This window comes from Sphaerodactylus townsendi, linkage group LG05 (genome assembly GCF_021028975.2).
Source record: "Sphaerodactylus townsendi isolate TG3544 linkage group LG05, MPM_Stown_v2.3, whole genome shotgun sequence".
Taxonomy (NCBI): domain Eukaryota; kingdom Metazoa; phylum Chordata; class Lepidosauria; order Squamata; family Sphaerodactylidae; genus Sphaerodactylus; species Sphaerodactylus townsendi.
The window spans coordinates 33119494-33142691 of NC_059429.1; the positions used below are offsets into that span (position 1 = coordinate 33119494).

General features: G+C 41.5%; 1 protein-coding gene across 1 annotated transcript in view; it reads left to right on the top strand.

Moving 5' to 3' along the window:
* Positions 1-20084, top strand: part of PTPRC (protein tyrosine phosphatase receptor type C) — a 103263-nt gene extending 83179 nt beyond the window's left edge. Inside the window, exons 20-31 of the mRNA XM_048495897.1 lie at positions 104-213; positions 2794-2919; positions 5911-6068; positions 6391-6526; positions 7528-7677; positions 8475-8562; positions 12373-12506; positions 13272-13406; positions 14132-14254; positions 15972-16153; positions 17209-17344; positions 18583-20084. Of these exons, the coding sequence (XP_048351854.1) occupies positions 104-213; positions 2794-2919; positions 5911-6068; positions 6391-6526; positions 7528-7677; positions 8475-8562; positions 12373-12506; positions 13272-13406; positions 14132-14254; positions 15972-16153; positions 17209-17344; positions 18583-18846 (1742 nt within the window). The 3' untranslated portion in view covers positions 18847-20084. The remainder of the gene's footprint in view (positions 1-103; positions 214-2793; positions 2920-5910; positions 6069-6390; positions 6527-7527; positions 7678-8474; positions 8563-12372; positions 12507-13271; positions 13407-14131; positions 14255-15971; positions 16154-17208; positions 17345-18582) is intronic.
* The last annotated feature ends 3114 nt before the right edge of the window (positions 20085-23198 follow it).

A 23198-nucleotide genomic window follows, 5' to 3' on the forward strand; every position in this document is an offset into this window, starting at 1 on the left:
GTCCACTATTTGAAAGTGACTGATGGCAGCTCCTGGAGAGTGGAACTTGAAATCATCCATCACAGATGGTCACTGGTTTGATCCATCAAAGCTCTTCTTTTGTTTCTTCCATCAGGTCCTAAAGATGAAACAATGGATGACTTCTGGAGAATGATCTGGGAGCAAAAGGCAACAATTATTGTCATGGTGACTCGCTGTGAAGAAGGAAACAGGGTAAGACAAATCAGCATATTATATTGGTATGTCCAATGTAAAGTAGTTTCCTTAGGCCTTGTGATTTTATGCTACATTTTTTCAACTAGTTTTTCTTTGGAGATACACAGAATTCTTCTTGAGATACCAGGAAGCTATTTTTCGGCTGTCATTGAGGAAGAAGAAAAGCTTGCTCCCCTGATCAGAAATATACCTTGAATTGTTTATCTTGTATTTCTGGTCCTCCAGTTTGTCTGGACAAGGCTTCGAGAGGAAGCATGTGTGATCTAGTAGATGAAATCATCCTTTAGAGACCCAGTAGATGGGTGCAGAAACACACCAACTGGTTAATCCGAAGATAAGATATTTTTGATTCTGTTTTAATGCCTTTATTTATAAACTATCATTGAAGAATAACATTAATAGCCTCTCCCATTATGGTTTGTGGTTATGGCTATTAATACTAATACTTTTATGAGCTGTTATGTTTATGCTATTTGTATTTTTTTTCTTGGGAGTCACCTCAAGCAGGTCTCTGAACCAGGGCATATAAATTTTCTAAACAAATCACTTAAAGCATCTAATAAGACAGGCCCATGCCTGAAATTTTAGGTTTTGAAAATGGGGAGACAACAGGAAAGAAAAGTGTGCTGGCAGAGTCAGTGGGATGGGCAAGTGCAATCATATTTTGGTTTCATTTCAGCTTGAGCTGAAGACTTGAGTCCACCCCTCCCGCTCTCCCCAGCTGGCGCCTGTAAGCAGGAGATCTTTAAAGGGACTCCGGCTGGCAGTTGCTGGCCAGGGAAAGGGAGAGGGGATGGACTCTCTGTAGTTTGACAGAGAGTCTACCCCCTCCCCCTTTCCCCAGCCAGCGTCTGCCAGCCGGAGTCCCTTTAAATATTCCTGGCTTGTAGGTGCTCACCGAAGGAAGCTGGGGTAGACTCTCTTCAGTTTGACAGAGAATCCACACACACACCCACACCCACTTCCCCCAGTTGGCGCATACAAGCCAGGAATCTTTGAAGGGACTCTGACGAGCAGACGCTAGCTGGGGAAAGGGGGAGGGGGTAGATTATCTGTCAAACTGGCACTTGCCGAGGGAAGGGGAGAAGCAGCGGCATTCAAGGATCGTTTAAACAATCTCCAAATGCCGCCGAATACATACAAGCCGATCCAAATACTTTCTATTCAGATCGGCTTGTATTCAGGCAAAATGTATTCAGACCGAATAGGCCGCGACTCAGCCATTTTTGTTTATTCGGATATTTGTTCTGTTGGATTTGCAATACCACCCCCGCCCCCTATCCCTTACTTGGATTTTTTTGCTGTGATCCTGTGGTTTGACAAGAGTCTTGTTGAGCTTACGCTACCACAATGGGTTCTGCTGAGCATTAGTACACTGTTATTGGCTGTGCTCAGCTTGCAAAAGTGCCCCTACCTTCAGTTTCTACTGTAGAGATTCTCTGGTTTGACACTGGGTTCACACTTGCACTGCAGCTCTAAGTTCTGCTGGGCTTCTGCACATTGCTGGGCTGTTCATTCTGTTGGGCTTGCAAAAGTGCCCCCATGTGGAGTTCCAGAGTATCTGGTTTGATTAAGGTTTGGTTTGGTTTGTATTTGGGGCTGTATTTGGGGCTGTGTAGGGATGGGTGGAGGATGATGGGTGGAGGATGATGATGATGTGTAGGGATGGGTGGAGGATGATGATGATGTGTAGGGATGGGTGGAGGATGATGATGTATGAGTCTGAAATTGTGTGCATCGAGGAATGCTGCTGTAAATTTCGTTGTGCGTGCACAATGACAATAAAATGCTTATGCTTATGCTTATGCTTATGTTTGGCATATTCACTTGTGGTTCTATTGGGATTACTGGTTTCTGAGATGGCGCTGTTGGGCTTGTTGGGGTAGTTCTTCCATGGGAGACATTTGACCAGTGATTGCTGCTTGCAGGCACAGCTTTTGCCCTGGAAGCAGCATGACAGTTTCCTCTTCTCCACAGGAAATAATGGACTGTGGGGGCACCCTGTTCAGAACACCTAGGCTTAGACCCAAACTATTTGAAATTGGGGGTTATTTAAATGGCAGATACCAGCATCCCCCTGCAATGGTGGTGCCTGTATCTTTAAAAACAAACCCTACCCCAGCTCCCCAGAATGTTTCTCCATAGGGTATAATGGACCCCCCCAAAAAATGGAAACCAAGAAAAAACCTAAATCTGAATACCCTATTAGTATGGGAATTTAGGAATATCAAGAATAGTGATTTCTTGGGGGATAGAATATACCCAGATCTGAAAAAATATTTTTTTTGTGCATACCCCTACTTCACAGTTGCCTGAATGTCTATGGGACAAAGTTGGCATCTTTTTTATTGGATGATCTATGGTTGTTGATGAGAAGCTGTTAGAAGTCAGGATAAGAAGATGTGCCCATGGTTAATAGGACAATGGGAAAGAATGAGACAGGAAGTATACCTGCATCTGCTTGCATAGCTGCTACTCTCTGGGTTGCAACCTAGAGTTGTCAACTCCAGCTTGGGAAACTTCTGAAGATATGGGCAAGTATCCCTGGTGTGACTGGTGATCTTTTTATTTCTGTAGAACAAATGTGCCCAATACTGGCCTTCCATGGAGGAGAAGACTGCCTCTTATGGGGACATCATTGTGAAGATAAGTGATTGCAAAGTGTGTCCTAACTACATTATTCGGAAGCTGCATATCACAAATGTAAGTAAAAATAATACTCGTAGAGCTTTTCTATGCATTGTTAAGTAATCCTTAATAATTTTAAAAAGTTATATTACTAGTTTCCATTATTCCAGTATTGCTGAGGGGAGGGAGGGGGAATCAAAGGGAAGGGAGGATGGATCAAAGGGAGTTAGTGCCTTGCCTAAGGCTATCTAGTAAGTTCATGTATGATGTGAGATATGAGCAAAAGATTTCTTAGCTCACAGCAGCTTCTTTTAGCTTCCACTTCTGCTAAGTAGGGAATACGGTGAGTAGCAGAAATTAAAGACAATACTGGGAGAAGGTGATATCCAATCTTCCTCCAACTGAATGAACTATTCTGCAGTTTAAGCAGGCTTCCACCAACGAGTGCCTTTTCTATTAGAGGAAGAGCCACTAAAGTTGGAGGAAGTCTCCAGACTCTGTTGGATGGAGTGATAGGACACAGGCTGGATATCATCTAATGAAGGGTCTACATAACAATAGTGGGAGGAGGGTAGGCATGGAAGTCGTCCTCCATTCTTCTTGTTGTTCTTGTCAATTTAGTGATGTTTGATCCTCTTCAGATAGGTAGCCTGTTTTACTGTTTCTTTGCCTGAGAAGTCCACAACCTTTTTGAGCCTGTGGGCACCTCCCCTTGGATAGGTCTATGACTGGGGGTTCGCTCTGGGCCAGGCTCCAGTTCTCCCTCTCTTGAGTTATCCTCAGAAGCAGAGTCCGACAAAGCCTTGTCACTCCTGGTATACAGGTTCCCAGTTTGGCAGAAACTAGTCACCAGCTTCCTCCCTGGCTTCCTTGAATACTCCTTTCTTATAGAGGGTTGCTCCACCCCCTCCCCTAGTTCTCCAACTGCCCAGCCAAACAACACTAGCACTTCCCCTGGGTTTCTGAGCTGACTTAATGAAGTACCACCCCATTTCCTCTAGAAGTCCTGCTTTGTTGGCCTTCCCTTTCCCCCCCTGTGAGCTTCACAAGCAGAGGCCTGGAAACTGTTTGTCCTTGCCTAAGGTGAGAGGTCCTGTGTTGCCTGAGCTGAGTCTGGGGAAGAGGGGTGGGTGCAGCAGCCAAGGTTTTCTTTTGCACCTGCTCCTGAGCTGCGTTTGGGCAAATGGCTCCCTAGAATGTGGGGAGTTGGCCTGGTGCTGGTGCTGGTGTTAACCTTTAAGGCCTTACGCGGTCTAGGACCCTCGTACCTGCGGGACTGTCTGGCCCCATATGTCCCATCTCGGCCTCTGCGTTCGGCAGAGGCCAATTTACTGGTGATTCCCGGCCCCTCCATGATGCGGCTGGCTTCCACCCGGGCCAGGGCTTTTACAGCCCTGGCCCCTGCCTGGTGGAACAGTCTCCCTCCAGCTGTCTGAATTTCCTACGGGACCTTAATGAGTTCATGGAGGCCCTGTGAGACTGAGCTATTCCATGAGGCTTTAGGGGAGGTCAGCTGCTGATGCCCCCCTTTCCCCCCTTTCCCCTTTTTAACAGTGGGGGCTCTGATATTCCCCTCTTAGAGGAGTTTTAGCTTAGACGCCATCTACTGTATGGAATGTTATAATATGATTTGGACGCTGTGTTTTAATATGCGCCAGTACTAAATGTACGGCGGCTGTTTATTTATTCACCTGTTGCTGTTTGTTTGTTGTAAACCGCCCTGAGCCCTCCGGGGGAGGGTGGTATATAAGTTGAATAATAAAATAAAAATAATAAATAATGCTCAGGTTTGACACCATCACCTCACTTGTCCCCACAATGGTCAAAACCTCTCTGACTTTTCCCATGGGCCTGGCCACTGGAGTAAGTGTGGCTGCAGTGGACAACACCCCAGGTCTCGCAAGGTGGGAGCTGCCCAGGTGCTGGAGCGTGCACTGGAGTTAGTGGTTGTTCAAGTGGCCAGTTGGGTGGGGCTGAGAGGAGTCCTGAGAGCCTATGGGTGTATTTGGAATTCTGACATAGCACAGTGGGCACAATAACAAAATGGCTGCATCAAAACAATTGCCACAGCTTAACTTCACTAACACAGTATAGATCCTTGTGCTGTTAGGCAACAGCTGCCCAAGTAACGTATTAAAAAAAATACTCTGTGCAGCCAATCAGCAGCTTTACTGGACAAAAGCCCTACCGGGCCCCACCTACTTCCTAAAAACACTTGGTGGATGCCAGAAAAGGTGTTGGCAAGTGCCATAGTGCCCAAAGGCATCATTCTGGGGACCTTTGCTTTACCTTTCCATTTTGAAATGACAGTTTTTTCACTGTGGAAGAGCACTGTATATCCAAGGAGTTAGCTAACTGTTGTGGGTTTTCCGGGCTGTGTGGCTATGGTCTGGTGGTTTTAGCTCCTAACATTTTGCCTGCATCTATGGCTAGGATTAGGTTTGGCGTGCCACTGTTTCCCCATCTTGTGTCTAGTTGCCTTGCGGGCCATTCTTGAATATCCTTGACAGGCTGAATATTTTTTTCTCAATACTCATCATTATGACCTTGTCATTGCACTTGGGACAGGGCTGTTTAGATGTTAGACAGGTGCACCTGGTATGGAAGGAAAAGAGTGGTTAGCATCATTATCCACAATGGATACTCACCATATATAATTGTTTATGAATTGCCCTTAGGATGTATTATTCCCCTCCAAGGCCAACTATGGCTAAACAAATATCCAGGTGAAATAATGTATCCCAAAATACATAAAAGCCCCTGAACACCACTACAACTGTGAACCTTGCTCAAGCTGAACCACAGAACAGTACTGTGCAATTGGCCCATTCTAGAGGTCTACCTACTGCCATTCCTGACAAGCTGAAGGAGTGAATGTATATATCTTCTATTAACAGTCTCATTTTCCTTTCTGTGAATTGCTGGAGAGATCTCAATAAAAGTTATTTCTTCTGTATTTGTGTACTTACTGGCTTTGAATCCCATATCGGAAAAGAACCACTGCCCCTTGGCATTACACAATAATAAATAGTTGCACACACATTCTTGTATGTCTTCTTTGTCCAGAGAAGAGAAAAAACAGCTGCAAGGGATGTGACCCACATTCAGTTTACAAGCTGGCCTGACCACGGAGTACCTGATGATCCACATCTGCTTCTCAAGTTACGGCGTCGAGTTAATGCTTTAAGCAACTTTTTTAGTGGACCAATAGTGGTTCATTGCAGGTAAGATTATAATGGAAGCAAACTTCACTTATGATCTTTGCTAACTGAAAACTACTTACAACTCAAAAGCAGAGATTGTGTATTTTTATGACAGTTTTTCTCTTGGTACTTAAATAAAAGTTCATGAAAAGAAACTATTTTCAAATGCATTGAGGAGTGTGGGAGCACACTGCTGAGAGACTGAGGTAAAACGTTCCTTTGATTTCCTTGAATAGGTTGGAAAATAGTGCAGTGGATTGAACATATCAGTTAATTTAACTTTCCATGTATCTTAATCACTTTTGAATTGACTGACAGTTGTCTGTCTTTATATTCTGGTTAGTGCTGGTGTTGGGCGTACTGGAACTTATATTGGAATTGATGCCATGCTGGAGGGACTCGATACTGAAGGAAGAGTGGATGTTTATGGCTATGTTGTGAAATTACGACGTCAGCGATGCCTCATGGTTCAAGTAGAGGTATGTTTCCAGAGCTTTAATTATTGACTAATGATAATCACCAAATACAGTGGCTGTAGAATGCCTTTATGAAACATATCAAGACATTATTTGCCTTAATGATACATGACTTCAAAAGCTTAGTCAATGCTTCATTTGGTAAGGGTGTTACATGGTCAGAAGTACCCCCACACTGCCCACCAGTGCTTCCCTTCACCTTCCTTATATCATCTTCCTCCTCCTTTGTGCCACCGCTCCCTCCAATCCCTGCCCAACCCCCTTTCACTCAATTCAATCCCTACCCAATCCCCTTTCACTCCTGAGGGCCTGCCCTGCCTCAGAGCCGGCCCACCCCTCCCCAGCTGCTCCTGGTAGGGCTTGCTCTGGTTGTGCTGTTGTTACTGGCCCCTCTGCTTCCCCGGGGGCCACTGCACACCTCCTTGGCATTTCTACGATGGCTGGCCCCCAGGCTGCCCATGCCGGGGCTCTCTTGACCACTGCGAGGCCGTTGGCTACCGCTGCCTGCAGCTTGCTGTTCCCTAGCCCCCTCTTGACCTGGGTGAGTGCTTGTTTGCCAGGAACAGGGCTGGGAGGAGAGTCCGAGGCAGGCACCGACCCCAGCCTCAGACACGGCGTTTACTCGTGCCTTCCTCCAGGTAACCCCGCACTCCTTCAGACACCCGGCTGGGCCACCAGTCGCACCTTGCCGCCCCGTCCATTCGCATGCCACCGCTCCCTTCACGCAGAGGGGTGTGGCTGTGTGGGGGGCAACTTTCTGACTGAATGGCCTGAGCCCAGGGACATGTGACCCCACATGTCACCATGGGTGGTACACCACTGTTGTGAACATACTTAGTTGAGAATTAATCACACTAAACTCGAAGGGCTTTTTGTCTGAAAAAATGTTTGTGACAATAATTTTACTCTGAATATAAATGTATTTATATCAGTTCATATGTATTATTTTAATGGAACATTTGATTTTTGTAATCCATACAATCTGGAATATTGGGGAACAACAGACACAGTACATCTTGATCCATCAAGCTTTGGTTGAGTACATCCAATACGGAGAGACAGAAGTCAGCATCTCAGAACTGCACAACCATCTTAATAACTTGAAGAAAAGTTATCCTCTCAATGACCCTTCCCTTTTGGAAGCAGAATTCCAGGTAAATCCCCACCACCACCAATTCCCTAGCATGACTTTAAAGGTTGGTTAACATTAATTATTTAGTTTTAAGCATAGACATCCCTTGTCTCTTAACGAGGTAAATTTACTTAATTGCTTTGCTCCATTGTTTAGATTTGCCAGAGAGAAATGGGCTGGACCAGAAGTAACATTGAGCATTAAAAGCAATAACAAAACTTACTTAAAATATGGGATGATTTAGTGTATCCTCTTAATTATTTTTTCTCCCCTGTCAAGTCACAGCCCAACTTGTGGTGACCCTACTGGGTTTCCAAGGGAAGGGATGTTCAGGTGTGGTTTGCTATTTCCTGCCTCTGTGTAGCCTCCATGGACTTCCTTGGTGGCTTCCCACTCAAATACTAACCAGGAATGACCTTGCTAAGCTTCCCAGATCTGACGGGACAGCCTAGCCTGGGCTATCCAGTTCAGGGCTTTACTTAATTAGGAACATACAAATATGCCCCTTTAAATTTCCTTCATTGTTCTTCTGATATCAAAGTAAGTTTTTTTATTCAACCCATTTTTGTTGTTGGTGCTGTTTATATGTTTTACACCTTTTTAGTGGAATTGATTGGGAAATGTGTTCATTTTAATGAAAAAAACCAGTAGAGGGAAACAGAAAAGGACACAAAAATAAAAACTCACAGGCTTGATTTGCAAAATCAAATCAGGGAACTTTGAGTCGAAATCAGCTGGGATAAGAAATTTGATGGCATCCCTGCTCTTAGTAAAGAATATTCCTTTGTGACGCATTCCCATGTCTTTGTTTTTCTTTAGAGGCTGCCTTCGTATAAAAACTGGCAGACACAGAGAGCTGGCAACAGAGAGGAAAACAAGAATAAAAACCGGAGTTCAGTTATTCCATGTGAGTATTTCAGAAAAATACACATACACTCAATCCCCCCACCCTTCCCGCAAGCAACATATCCTGATTTCTTATTGAGGATTTAAGAAAACCACTGAGATGTGCAGATAAGACTTTACAAGGTTTTTTTTGTCTCGCTTTTCTTTGTAAAAAAGGTTCAAACTTTATACAGTAGTAGAAGTCATAAAAAGCAGATATCTGTCACAGAGATCTTGTGACTTAAAGTATGACCACAAAGAGGGCAAGGGAAGAGGCAAATGAAAGCGAGCCAGTGGTAATAATAGTTGAGTGTGTGCGATTTGGGAACGCTGACTTTCTTGCAGTTGAAATGGTGAAATGGAAGATGGAGGATTTGAAGGGACACAGAAGGAGATGACCCCATGTTGTGCAAATAAGTTATTTGAAACCATTTAGAGAGCAAGAAGGCACAGGGTGGATGATGGCAGTGGAATTAGAGGGTACTCATGATATGCTCTGTCACTGAATTTCTCCACCAAATGTGACCATTCATTCACTAGCATAACAAATGAAAATGACCCAACTGTCCTTTATTTCATTGCCTAAAAAATTACTATTTAATCTTGATTAATTTACCTGTCCTTTGATAGGATGCCAGAAATCCAGAGCTTGTGCATCCTAGGGTAGCTGATCTCAAAGGCTAGAGCCTCCCATGCCAAATGAGCCCAAACACTACATATAATTTCATCTTTTATTCAGCCAAACTCACATCTTATGGAGAAGTAACTATTCAGCTATATATTCAAACACACATTTTTAGTGAAATGCTTGGGGAGGGAAGAAGGAATGAATAGAAATTTATTTCATAGTGGATGGTTTACTTTTTTAAAAAAGTCCTTAAATTACTGTTAGAAATATAGAAATAATTCAGTATTGTGCCCTCATTAGATGGTATAAGTTTTGCTTACTTGGCTCCTTTCATAGGGCAATGACTGATGTTAACTCTTTGAAATCCATTAACCCAAGTCTGCTTAACCTTTAATCTATCAGTCAACTCCTTAATGTTAGGTTTGATTCCTGTTTGCTTTAAAGACCTTGGGACTGTCTAGACCAGGGGTAGGGAACCTGCGGCTCTCCAGATGTTCAGGAACTACAATTCCCATCAGCCCCTACCAGCATAGCCAATTGGCCATGCTGACAGAGGCTGATGGGAATTGTAGTTTGTGACAATAATTTTACTCTGAATATAAATGTATTTATATCAGTTCATATGTATTATTTTAATGGAACATTTGATTTTTGTAATCCATACAATCTGGAATATTGGGGAACAACAGACACAGTACATCTTGATCCATCAAGCTTTGGTTGAGTACATCCAATACGGAGAGACAGAAGTCAGCATCTCAGAACTGCACAACCATCTTAATAACTTGAAGAAAAGTTATCCTCTCAATGACCCTTCCCTTTTGGAAGCAGAATTCCAGGTAAATCCCCACCACCACCACCCCCCCTAGCACTTGAGCTTGCTGTTGGTTAACATTAATTATTTAGTTTTAAGCATAGACATCCCTTGTCTCTTAACGAGGTAAATTTACTTAATTGCTTTGCTCCATTGTTTAGATTTGCCAGAGAGAAATGGGCTGGACCAGAAGTAACATTGAGCATTAAAAGCAATAACAAAACTTACTTAAAATATGGGATGATTTAGTGTATCCTCTTAATTATTTTTTCTCCCCTGTCAAGTCACAGCCCAACTTGTGGTGACCCTACTGGGTTTCCAAGGGAAGGGATGTTCAGGTGTGGTTTGCTATTTCCTGCCTCTGTGTAGCTTCCATGGACTTCCTCAGTGGCTTCCCACTCCAAATACTAACCAGGGAAATGACCTTGTTGTTTCCCCAGATCTGACGGGATCTAGCCTGGGCTATCCAAATTAGGGGCCACCAATTAGGAACATGCTGTATATTCCCTTTCAAATTTCCCACACTGTTCTTCTGATATCAAAGTAAGTTTTTTTTATTCAACCCATTTTGTTGGGTGTGGTGCTGTTTATATGTTTTACACCTTTAGGTGGAATTGATTGGGAAATGTGTTCATTTTTAATGAAAAAAAAACCAGTAGAGGGAAACAGAAAAGGGACACAAAATAAAATCTCATGGTATTGATTTGGTAAAATCCAAATCAGGGAACTTTGGTCTAATGCAAACCACACAGAAATTTGATGGCATCCTTGCTCTTAGTAAAGAATATTCCTTTGCAGGACAGCATTCTGCTGTCTTTGTTTTTTCTTTAGAGGTTGCCTCGATTATAAAAACTGGTAGACACAGAGAGCGCTGGCAACAGAGGAGGGAAAACAAGAATAAAACCGGAGTTCAGTTATTCCAAGTGAGTATTTTCAGAAAATACATGCACACCAATCCCCCCCACCTTCCGCATAAATATATCCTGATTTCTTTTATTGAGGATTTAAGAAAACCACTGAGATGTGCAGATAAGACTTTTACAAGGTTTTTTTGTCATCCTGCTTTTTCTTTGTGTAAAAGGTTCAAACCCTATACAGCAGTAGAAGTCATAAAAGTAGATATCTGTCACAGAGGATCTCTATGGACTTAAAGTATGACCACAGTAAAGAGAGGGCAAGGGAAGATGTTTGTTTGAGCCAGTGGTAATAATAGTTGAGTGTGTCTCGCGATTGGGGAACGCTTGGACCTTCTTGCAGCTGGAAATGGCGTAGTGGAAGATGGAGGACGAAGGGACACAGAAGGGAGATGACCTACACAGTAAGCCAATAAGCTATTTCCAAGTCCATTTATATGCAAGAGGAGGCACAGGGTGGAATAATGGCAGTGGAATTAGAGGGTACTCGTGGATATGCTCTGTCACTGAATTCTCTCTCCAACTAAATGTGACCATTCATTCACTAGCATAACAAATGAAACATGATCAAACTGTCCTTTAGCTTCATTGCCTAAAAAATTACTATTTAATCTTTGATTAATTTACCCATGTCCTTTGATAGGACGCCAGAAATCCAGAGCTTGTGTGCATCCTAGGGTAGCTGATCCTCTGTGCTAGAGCCCTCCCATACCAAATGAGCCCAAACACTAAGCATATATAATTTCATCTCTTTTATTCCAGCCAAACTCACATCTCATGGAGAAGTAACTATTCAGCTATATATTCAAACACACATTTTTTAGTGATGAAATGCTTGGGAGGGAAGAAGGAAATGAATAGGAAATTTATTTCATAGTGATGAAGCTTCTACTTTTTAAAAAAGTCCCTTAAATTACTCATTGTTGGGAAATATAGAAATAATCTGCACATTGTGCCCCCACATGAGTATAAGGTTTTGTTTACTTGGCCTCTTTCTATATAGGGCAATGACTGATGCTAACTCTTTGGAAATCCATTAACCCAAGTCTGCTTAACCCTTTAATTCATCAGTCAACTCCTTAATAAGTTAGGTTTGATTCCTGTTTGTTTTAAAGACCTTGGGACTGTAGACCAGGGGTAGGGAACCTCTCATCTCCAGATGAACACAGCCTGAATTTATCAGCCCCTACCAGCATAGCCAATTGGCCATGCTGACAGAGGCTGATGGGAATTGTAGTTCCTGAACATCTGGAGAGCCGCAGGTTCCCTACCCCTGGTCTAGACTGTCAGAAGGCATTGTAAATGAAAGAGAATTGCCTAAAATGCTGAATGTACCCCATCAAGGTTTGTACACCACCCTTCTGGTGTGCCATATGCTTATATTGATGGGCTTTTGTGTATGTTTGCAAGCGGTATTCAATGTCTCATTAAAAATACCTGCATTAACCTTTCTTTTGGTTTTTCTTTTCTGTGCAGATGACTTTAACAGAGTATTATTCAAATGTGAAGAGGAGGGTAAAAGAGACAGTGAGCTTGATTCCAATGACGACTCAGATGAGGAAAGTGACTGTGAGGAGTCTGACAAATATATAAATGCTTCATATATAAGTGTAGGTGCCTGGATAACTTATCTGTCTATTTAGTCACATTAAGAGTATATGCTCAAGATCATGTCAAGCACATTAGTTTAATGCATTAAAACTATCAATAGACTTACATCATATTCACTCTCAGGTTGGATTGTTCTTCCTCCTTTTCAATAGCTACTTATATGTGGAAGGAGAATTGCAACTTGCACAAGCCATTTTGTTTATGGAACAAGGGGACTGTCGATTTTTCAGGTTAATAAACATGTAATCTTTTGCATGAGCCCTTTGATAGCTTTTTCACTGTGTCTACAGAGGTCACATTTTCTTTTGAGAAGTGCTATTAACTAAAGCAGTGGTTCCCAACCTGGGGTTGGGACCCCTTTGGGGGTCGAACGACCCTTTCACAGGAGTCGCCTAAGACCATCAAAATGGTCTTTGTATATTTTATATATACCAATTTTATGGTTGGGGGTCACCACAATGTGAGGAACTGTATTAAAGGGTCACGGCATTAGGAAGGTTGAGAACCACTGAACTAAAGGCATATGTGTCACTGTAAGGGAAGTACTTGTTTGTTTATTTAGCATCATGAGAGCTCTTTTAGATAATCTTCAGTACAATAACTTCTTATGCCAACTCTGTGTCCACTCTTTTTGCTGATCTTTTCAAGAAAAGGGTCAATCCAGTGGTTTGATGGGATTTTTACATCCTTAGATTTTAGGAGCAATATTTGAGTAATTGAGTAAACTGGATCTCTGGAATAATTTCTGATTTTTTTTCCCTTAGGGCTATTGGCTTCAAAATGCAATGATAGCAACACAAGGACCACTGCAGGGAACCATTAGCGATTTCTGGTCCATGATTTACCAGAGAAAAGTGAAAGTTGTCATTATGTTGACTGAGCTGAAAGACGGCACTCAAGTGAGTCTTCATGAATTTCTATTGTGTTGTGATATATCCTGCAGAGAAATATTAATACTTAAATTCTAAAGAAATGTAATGGTCTCATTTCCAAATATGATACTTATATCTGTTGAAAAATGTGATTGCCTATGTGTATATGTGTATGTGTACTCAGAAGTAAAAATTTTATTTGTTCTGTGGGTCATGCTTCGACAGATAAAGATACACAGGATTGAAGTGTTACCCCAGTATAGCAGTTAAAAGCAGCAGACTCTAGTCTGGAGAACAGGGTTTGATTCCCCACTCCTCCACATGAGCAGCAGACTCTTATATAAAGTGGATTTGTTTCTCTGCTCTTCCACTTGAAGTTTTTTTCCTGTCGAAAGTGACAGTAAATAGATCTCTGTGAACTCTTTGTGAGGTAACAAAGTAGCCCATGCTGGCATGGTCTTATTCACAAATCTGCTTGCTATACCAAACTAAGCAATTTCTGGTGGCTTTACCACATTTTCACCATGTGCCATTAAATGGCTGTAAGAAACAAAAAGGGGAATTGTGAGATATTTTGTGGAAAAATCATTACCCACTGGGAATCCACTGAGTTTTATCACTGGGAAAAGAACCAAGTTTTTTGAAGGTGTGCTACAGGGAATAACTGCTACCATCATATACATTTTCTCAGATGATCTTAAAAGAATGAGTACTGCTGATGGAATCACTAACGTAGTTTTATTCACTTCCAGGAACTATGTGCACAGTATTGGGGGGAAGGAAAAGAGACCTATGATAATCTCTCTGTTGAACTGAAAGATACCAACTGTTCTCCCAGTTATACCGTTCGTACCTTTCATCTAACACATGTGAAGGTAAAACAACGATAACAGCATTTCTACCTTCTGTGGGTATTGTACCTACAGATGTTACGAAAAAAGGAAAGAGATCATTGAGAGGCACCGAAAGGTGCAGGATTTAGGGACTTCTTCACTACTTTGTCAGTGTTTATTTGCCACTATTAACTTTTAACACAAATTGTGGGATTCTGATTTATATATTAAACATAGCAATGACAAAATGAGTACAGAGTGGAATTATGGGAATTATGGATACAGTGGAGTAATTATGGATACAGTGGAATTATGGATACAGTGGAGTAAAGCTGGCAAACCAGGACTTGCCTGCCCCCCTTCCTTCCACAGTCTACTCTTTTGGCCTGTAAACATTCTGCTCCTGGAGATCAAGAGACCTTTACAAACAGAGCACGGGGCAGAGCGAGGGGGAACGGCGCCCAGGACATGCATGAGCCATGCACCCCTCCCACGGCACACCCATTCACCGGCGTGCGCCCAGGGCGTCCCACCCCCCCTCTCCCCGTTGGCGCTACACCATTTCTTCCAAGTGGGCTTCTTGGCAGCACAGGGAGGCAGAAAATAAAGAAACCTCCCCACTGCTGAAAAAGCCTCCATTGGCATTCTGGTGGGCAAAGTGTGGGAGGAAGTTAATGTTGGCTTCATACACACCCCAGCCATACTCCTGGAATGCCCCCACAATGCTGGCAGGGGTATAGGAGCACACTGTTGAGGGCTGTGGTGGCAGCCCTTCAGCAGATTTTCCCCTCCTCCATGTTAAGTGCCCAGAGAGGGCAAATCGGCTTGCACAGCCCCGTACCATCTCCATTGGCGGTTTCAGCACCTCCTCTGGATTGGGCTGTTAGGGTCAAGGTAGGTAAGACACTTGGCCACTAGTTGGATTCTTCCGCTCCCACTTTGAGCATGTGAATGCCAAACTTTACTTATGAGAATCAAAATTCTCAATCATGTGGAGCCCTGATTCAGATCAGAACCCCACAGAGGGGAAGAAGGGGCTTCTGCCCTCCACTTGAATGCTGCTTTTTCAATCCAAACATTAATTGCAGCCCAGTTTTCATTATGTTTTCTACGTATGTTTCCCTCACCCTCCCTATTTTTGAATTTTCCTTTCCTCAATCTCTATCTCTTTTTTAAAAATAATCTTAATTGAGAAAATAGTGATGTCACTGATATGACACCACTTACAGAGGGTGCAGTCGCCCCAATCCATCAATTAAAGATTATGGTACAAATGCTTTCCCCATCTCCTGTTGTACCCCTTCCGATCAAACCAAACAATAGAATATCAGAGATAAAAGTAGAAGAAATCTCTCCACTATGAGTAGGGCATTCTTTCAGCCTGCTTTCCTCTGCCTAAAAAAAGCCTGCTTTCTAGATTTCAACTACTTAAAAATAAGAAACTTGGAAAGTCTCAAGCCTGTATACTGTAGAGCATGCAACTAAAAGTGAAGAAATAAGTTTTGATGGTTACCAAACTCTTGGGTTGTAATTTGTTCTCTTATATTGGTGAGTAGGTTTAGTCTCTACCTATTGATTGTCTGCCTGCCTATCTGCCTGGCTTCTAAAGGAGAAATATAAGGATTAGCCCAAAGTCTCTGGAACATCCAGATAAGAACTTTATTTCTGTGTAGCTCATTCATGCTGTACAGTTCTTATTTGCTGTGAGGATTTTTTTCTGTCATCTTTTGTGGGCTCTATATGCATCTGTTTCTTGCAGAGGAAAGAAATCCGAGAAGTGTTTCAGTATCAATATCATAAATGGAAAGCCTTTGGTCACCCTGAATCTCTCCAAGACTTAGTTGCCATGATTCAGAGTCTCAAACAGAAGCTTCCAGCACCACCTACAGCAATTGAAGCAAATGTGTGCAACAAGAATGTTCCACTTGTCGTTCACTGCTGGTAGGTACCAATGCGTTTTGAAGCTTGATTTGGTTCGGTCTGCTCTGTTTTCAAAACCAGTGTCTTTGCGGTGGGCTGGCATTTACTGTGTTAGGCCACAAATAGACATTTTTTTAGAATTGAAACAAACTCACTATTTTGTTTTGAGTGAGTGTGTTGTAGTGGTTAAGAGTAATGAACTCTAATCTGGAAAACCGGGTTTGATTCCCCACTCCTCCACATGGGCAGTGAACTTGAATCTGGAGAACCAGATTTGTTTTCCCACTCCTATGCATGAAACTGGCTGGGTAACCTTTGGCTGGGTAACTTTTGGCTCAGCCCCACCTACCTCACAAGGTGTCTATTGTGGGCAGTTGAAGGGAAGGATATAATGTACTGAATTAGACTGTAAGTGCAAACATCAGAGAGTTAATGCATCAGTGTCATTTTTCTCAACTCACTGCCCTTATTAAGCCTCTGAACTAGCCGATATCTAGAATTCTATCTAACACATTGAAAATATGCTTATTTATTTCATGTCAAAAATAAAACAGGATAGAATCTAACAGCACTTTACATCTGTCAATATATTTTATGACATGATGTTCATTTTGTGACCCTGTCGAAGTTACATCCAGGGAAGGGAGCCTCAATCATCCCACTCAGTCAACACTGTTGATGTCTCATTCTGGTGTGTAGTGTCTACACCAGTGGTTCTCAACCTTCCTAGTGCCGCGACCCTTTAATACAGTTCCTCTTGTTGTGGTGACCCCCAGCCATAAAATTGGTATATATAAATATAAAAATAAAAATATAAAAAGACTGTTTTCCAATGGCCTTAGGCGACCCTTGTGAAAGGGTCATTCGACCCCCAAAGGGGTCGCGACCCCCAGGTTGAAAACCACTGGTCTACACACTGAATATTGTAAGAGCAGTATTGTAAGTATGCTACATCAAGTACGGAACCTAGAACAAATCTGTGGAAAAATCAAACCATACTATTTTACTGTGTCACTGAACTCTGTCATTTTAATGCTAAACTAAAACTGCTGATCTCCCGGAATGTCATTTTATAGTGATGGTTCCCAGCAAACAGGAATATTGTGTGCCTTACTGAATCTCTTGGATAGTGCAGAGACGGAAGGAGTAATAGATGTTTTCCAAGTTGTGAAATCTCTTCGTAAAGCCAGGCCGGGAATGATTTCCACTTTTGTAAGTAAACCCTATTACTTAATTTGGAATTAAGAGGCCATTCATTCTGTAGCAATTATGCCTGTCTCACTAAAATTCATTACAATAACTTAAAACAATAACAATGCAACAGTCAAAAATATAGTAATTGAATAACTTTAAAATGGAGGATTAGATTAGTTCAAAATTACTATTAATGGCTTTAGCTGAGATGACTAAATGAAACCTCTGCGCTCAGGGGCAATAAAACAGTTCGTCCCGTAGCACCTTAGAGTTCAATACCAGTTTCAGAGTATAAGTTTTTGAGTGTCAAAATTTCCTTTGTCAGACACAGTAGAGTAGAAATGTAGTACTGAGTCCTTTAATCCTAGTTAGAAGTTGGAAGTTACATACTGAATACCGTGTTTCTCCGAAAATAAGACAGTGTCTTATATTAATTTTTGCTCCCAAAGATGTGCCATGTCTTTTTTTCAGGGGATGTCTTATTTTTCTGCTCCACAGCTGCATGCTCTGGTCGACGGGCATGCTTCCAAACAAAAACTTTGCTACGTCTTACTTTCGGGGGATGTTTTATAGTTAGCACTTCAGCAAAACCTCTACTATGTCTTATTCTCAGGGGATGTCTTATTTTCGGAGAAACAGGGTACCGGAGCTGGGCATAACATTCTGAATACCAGAGCTGAGGACTAAAATAGGGGAGGTTTTGGCCTCTGTATTCTGGCTGAAGGCCTTGTACAGGCCACAGTATAAAACTAGTTGATAGATCAAAGCTTGTCTGCTATTGCTAATCTTAATTTTTTAAAATCAGTAAATAAAATTCATAGACCTCAAAAATCACTCAACAAATACAAATGGCTAAACTTACTGATCCAATGCAGTCAAGGAGTAATGGAAATTCCATAAAATCTTTTCAGCAGCTTTTTTTTTATCCTTTTGCTAATTATATGAATAGTAGATAAATTCTTGTACATTTTTGTATGTTATTGCATTACCAATGTTCCTATTGAGGAGCATCTTCCAAGGAATCCAACAATCATCTAGAACACAATTTGAAAACTGTGTTTCACCAGTTGAGTTCTCTAAATAAACAATGGATGGAAACTGTCAGGCCAACATTTCTGTGCTCCTTATAATTTTCTTACTCTCTTTTACGGTCCTCACTTTTTCCCTACTCCCTTCTGCAAAAACAGTTTGAGAACAAAAGGTGTATGATACTTCTTCTCAATGCTTTCTTTTTCCCCTCTCTATTCCCTCTATAGGAAGATTACCAGTTTCTTTATGATGCAGTTGCTAGGGTGTATTCTGCCCAAAATGGACAACCGCAAACAAACCAATCCCAAGAACAGAATGTCAATATTCATAATGATTCAGAGGAAGGAGAGGAGGCTAACTCTAGTACAAAGGATGTCTGCATTGTGGTTCCAGAAAATGAGAAAGACGTGAACATGGAGGAACATTCCAAAGTCCCAGCTGACTCCAGGGAAGCAGAAAATGCTCTGAATGGACCTACCATTCCAGTTTGATCAGAGACAGCCTAGAAACAGTCTGAACCTTTTCAGTTAAAACTTCTGCACGGGCCATAGTAAATTGAGAGCAAGAGTAAACTCAGAACAAGAAGGATGTTTCCATTAGATTCCGAATCTATCCCCCCATCCCCCCCCCCGCTTTTCTCAATAGGTTTTCTGCAAATCCTGACAATCCATGGAACAGATTACTTGGAACTTGTTGATAGTTATGGCACACCGTGAAGTGAATGCATGTGTATACATATACTGCAGTTTTTCATTGTGGGTTAAAATGTGTATTCTTTAAGAACAGTAGAACACAGAGCTATTAAAACCATAACTGTTTAGAAAATTGAGGAAACAGGTGATGATGCAGCATGAAGATCAGCTTCATTGTTTTTAAAAGGCAAAACTTTCACTAGACATACCCAAATCTTGGACAGGCCTAAAGTTGGTTCCCAACCATAGTCATTTACATGTTCTTTTTTAGCCCCTAAGGGGGCAAAATGTAAGCATTATCCCTGACTGAACAGCTTCTGGGTGCACATGATAGTGCTATTGTACATACAGAACACATGCTGTTGGTGAAGTGAACAGCCTGCAAAGGATTGTAAGTGTTTTTGCAGCTGAACAAGGCCCTAAATATTAGCACTGTTCAGCAAGCATTCCTTAAGCAAAGCTGAGTATCAGATGGACAGTAACTATGAAATTAATCAATAGACAGTGGTCCTAGAAAAATCAAGCTAAAAATTAAGATTTGCATTTCTCACACTGTCCTTGAGATGTCACTGTCTTCCCAGACATTCACCCTGCAGTTTCTTTCTGGATCATGAAGTAGTACTGAATATTTTGCAAAATGCAAGTTGAAATATTACTCAGTTGACATTTTGATTTCACATATTATCACAGCTTTTTTAATACGTTCAATAGATGTTTTAATACAAGGTATTTTCCTCCATTCTTTTATTATTGTATATTCTACTGTTTTGCAAAATTGAGAACATTTTTTATATGAAGAGTTTTATATATTAGAATTGGGTCTGTTTCATTTCTACTTTGATGACATTTGTTTAATAATGAATTTGTTTTTTAAAAGATTAACATAAAATTAAGTATCTGAGGCATATGAAATATGGATGTGAAGGGGTGGGACTTAGGTGTTAAAATATAAAAAAAGTGTTCTGAAGATATTTTTCCAGTCAAGTTGATCATATTTTTTTTCAGATTCTGAATTGACCACAAATATATGTTCTGTTGTCAAGTGGTTGTGGATTGCCAAATAATATTTTACAATCTCCATTTCTACCAGCGAGAGGATGTTACAGGACAGCCCCTTTTGAGTCTCACTGTCATTGTGAAGGCCTGCAATACTGTTGGGGTTGCTGCCACTGACCTATCGATCTCTTAAGGCTACAAGCACTGCTTCTATTATTTTGGTGGTATTTTAAACACCTCCCCACCCCCCAGTACTTCTTTTAAATTTCAGATTTTTCTGCAAACTTGGGGCACTTTTCTGATTTGAAGAAAGATCTGTTCATGGCTCCATTTTCCAGATTTAAGTATCCACAGATTTGGCCGCCTTGAGAATTAAAATAAGAGAACCAGGGTTGTTTATTGGTTAAGAGTGGTAGACTCTAATCTGATGAGCCAGGTTTGATTCCACACTCCTCCACATGAGCAGTGGATTCTAATCTGATGAACCTTACCTACCTTACAAGGTTTCTGTTGTGGGAAGATGATTGTAAGCTGTTTTGAGACTCCTTAAAAATAGAGAAAAAGCCACGTATAAAAACCAACTCTCCTTCTAGGTATATTGTTCTCCCTTTTTAGATTTTGTTACTAATTTTTTTTGTTCCTCACATTTCCCCCTCAGGTATTACCAATGCTTTTGTTTTATGCCATTTTAACACCTGTTTTACGCTACATATTTTGTTTTCCATTTAGACACAAATGATGGGAGAATAATATTTAAAATCTTCCTAAATATTTGCCTTAAAGAAGCAGAAAGAAGTGTGAAAATTACTCATGGAGGAATATAAACAAAACAGGGTTTCTCACTCAGAACAGTGGAGTTGAAAAATTATGTTGCATAGCACCCTTGACAGTTCAAAGTTTGAGTGATATTTTGTAACAGTTTTGGCCCCATATTTTATTAACTTTGCATAGCATGTAGAGAGATTTTCTACCAGCCCCAAATTCCTGAAGGATTACCCAGGAATGCAGAGAGGCAGATGGTGCACGACAACATATCTCAAGTATCTATCTGCTCTTTTATTTTCTGCAAGGCCCAGGTAGGGATGCACCCCTCAGTGATGCTGTTAACATTTTCTTGTGTAAGTACAAACTTACACAATTTTATTGCACAACTTTAAGGCTGACAATGAAGAAATTGAACTAAATTTTCCATTACTTGGCTCAATCACCAGGGAAACTGAAACCAAGAAATGAGAAGAAAATTGAAACTGGAAAGGGCAGCCATGAAGGAACTGGAAAACAGCCTTAAGGGTAAGGGTGGGTTGCTGAAACCAAGATGGAGATAATTCGTACTATACTATTCCCCATTGCTATATATGGGTGTGAAGGGTTGGACAGTGAAGAAAGCAGACAAGAAGAAAGTTGACAGTTGAAATGTGTTGGAGAAGAGTTTTATGGATACCATGAACTTTGAAAAAGACAAATAAATGGGTTCTAGATCAAAGAGATCCTGAATTCTCCTTAGAAGCTAAAATGACTCAACTGAGCCTACTGTACTTTGAATGGGGTCATACAGGCCATCTAGTCAACCCCCTGTTCAAAGCACGATCAGTGTGGAGCGTCCCTGACAAGTGTTTGTCCAATCACTGCTTAAAGAATGCCACTGAGGGAGAACTCACCATCTCTCTAGGTAGCCAATTTCACTGTTGAACAACTCTTACTGTTGAACTTTCAGTGCTGAACAGCTCCCTGCCCTCCTTAAGTGATAGCCCTTCAAATACTTGAAGAGAGCAATCGTGTCCTCTTCAGCCTCCACATTCCTCCTCAATCTAAATATTCCCAAGTCTCCCAGCCTTTCCTCAAAAGGCTTGGTCTCCAAGCCCCTGATCAGCTCTCTTCTGTGCTGTTCCGTTCTGTTCACATCCTTTTTGAAGTGAGGCCTCCAAAACTGTACACAATACTCCAGGTGCCATACAGTGAGACCATGACTTGTTGCAATTTGGACGTTATGCCTCTGTTGATATCCCCCAATATTGTATTAGCTTTTTTTGTCACTCCATCACACTGGCTGTTCATATTTAACTTGGAGTCCACCTGTACCCCAAGATCTTCTTCACAGATACTGCTACTCACAAGTGTGTCCCCTAACAGTATGAATGTTCCTCCCTTGCCTCCCTTTGGACACTTTTCTGAGAAGACAAGAGTCACTGGAAAAGACAATAATGCTAGCAAAAGTTAAAGCCAGCAGGAAAAGAGGAAGACCACACATGAAATGGTTTGATCCGATCAAGGAAGCCACAATCTCCATTTGCAAGAGAAAAGCTGTTAAAGATAGGTTGTTTTGGAGGTCACTAATTCATATTGACTTGACAGCACTTATCATACATACAAGCTTATAGGCATCAAGGACTTCAATGGCAATTTGCAGGAATACTGCCTGAAGGTGAATGTTTGCTCTCTGATGTCTCTGTGTGAATTGACAGAGGTCGGTGCATGAAAGTCTTTGTACTTCTCTCCCCTTCACAAAAACAGCTGTGTAAAAAGAGGGGATGTTGGGGGATTGTACCAAAGAAATTGTGAAATTATAAGGAATCTTTTTTGTATGTACTGTAATGGACACTGCTGTTATGCACATCACAGTTGGTTCATGTAGAACTATGTATTTTTGTCCACCAGGTTGTGCTAAAACATTTCAAATGGAACTTAACTTTTTGAAATGCATCAGAACAAATACAAGCATCAGGATAAAGTAGCTTATAACCCAGAGTCATCAGTACAACCACTAGGGGGACTGAAAGGAGGACAGGTTCCAGTCTATTATTTTTAAGGACTTTGCTGAAAGAAAAAAGCCATTTAGACCTTCAACTCAGTGCTACTGGGAGCTACAGCAACCTCTAACCTGTTAAAATATGACCCTTTGTGACCTGTGACCCCATTGTACAGGATCGTAAGATTTCAGATCTTCAGGTTAAGACTATTTGTCGTTGCTTGTTTGAGAGCTAGCTCAAGGCCAAGCCCAGTTTATAGTGTTTAATCAAGGAAAGACAATTGGGAGATCCAACCACATTTCTGTTGTGAGATTTTCCTGCCTGATATTCATTTTTCATACAGGTATGAATGCACCTTTCAAATGCCCAACTGTCCCAAGGTGGATAATATAACAAAGAACAGCTTAG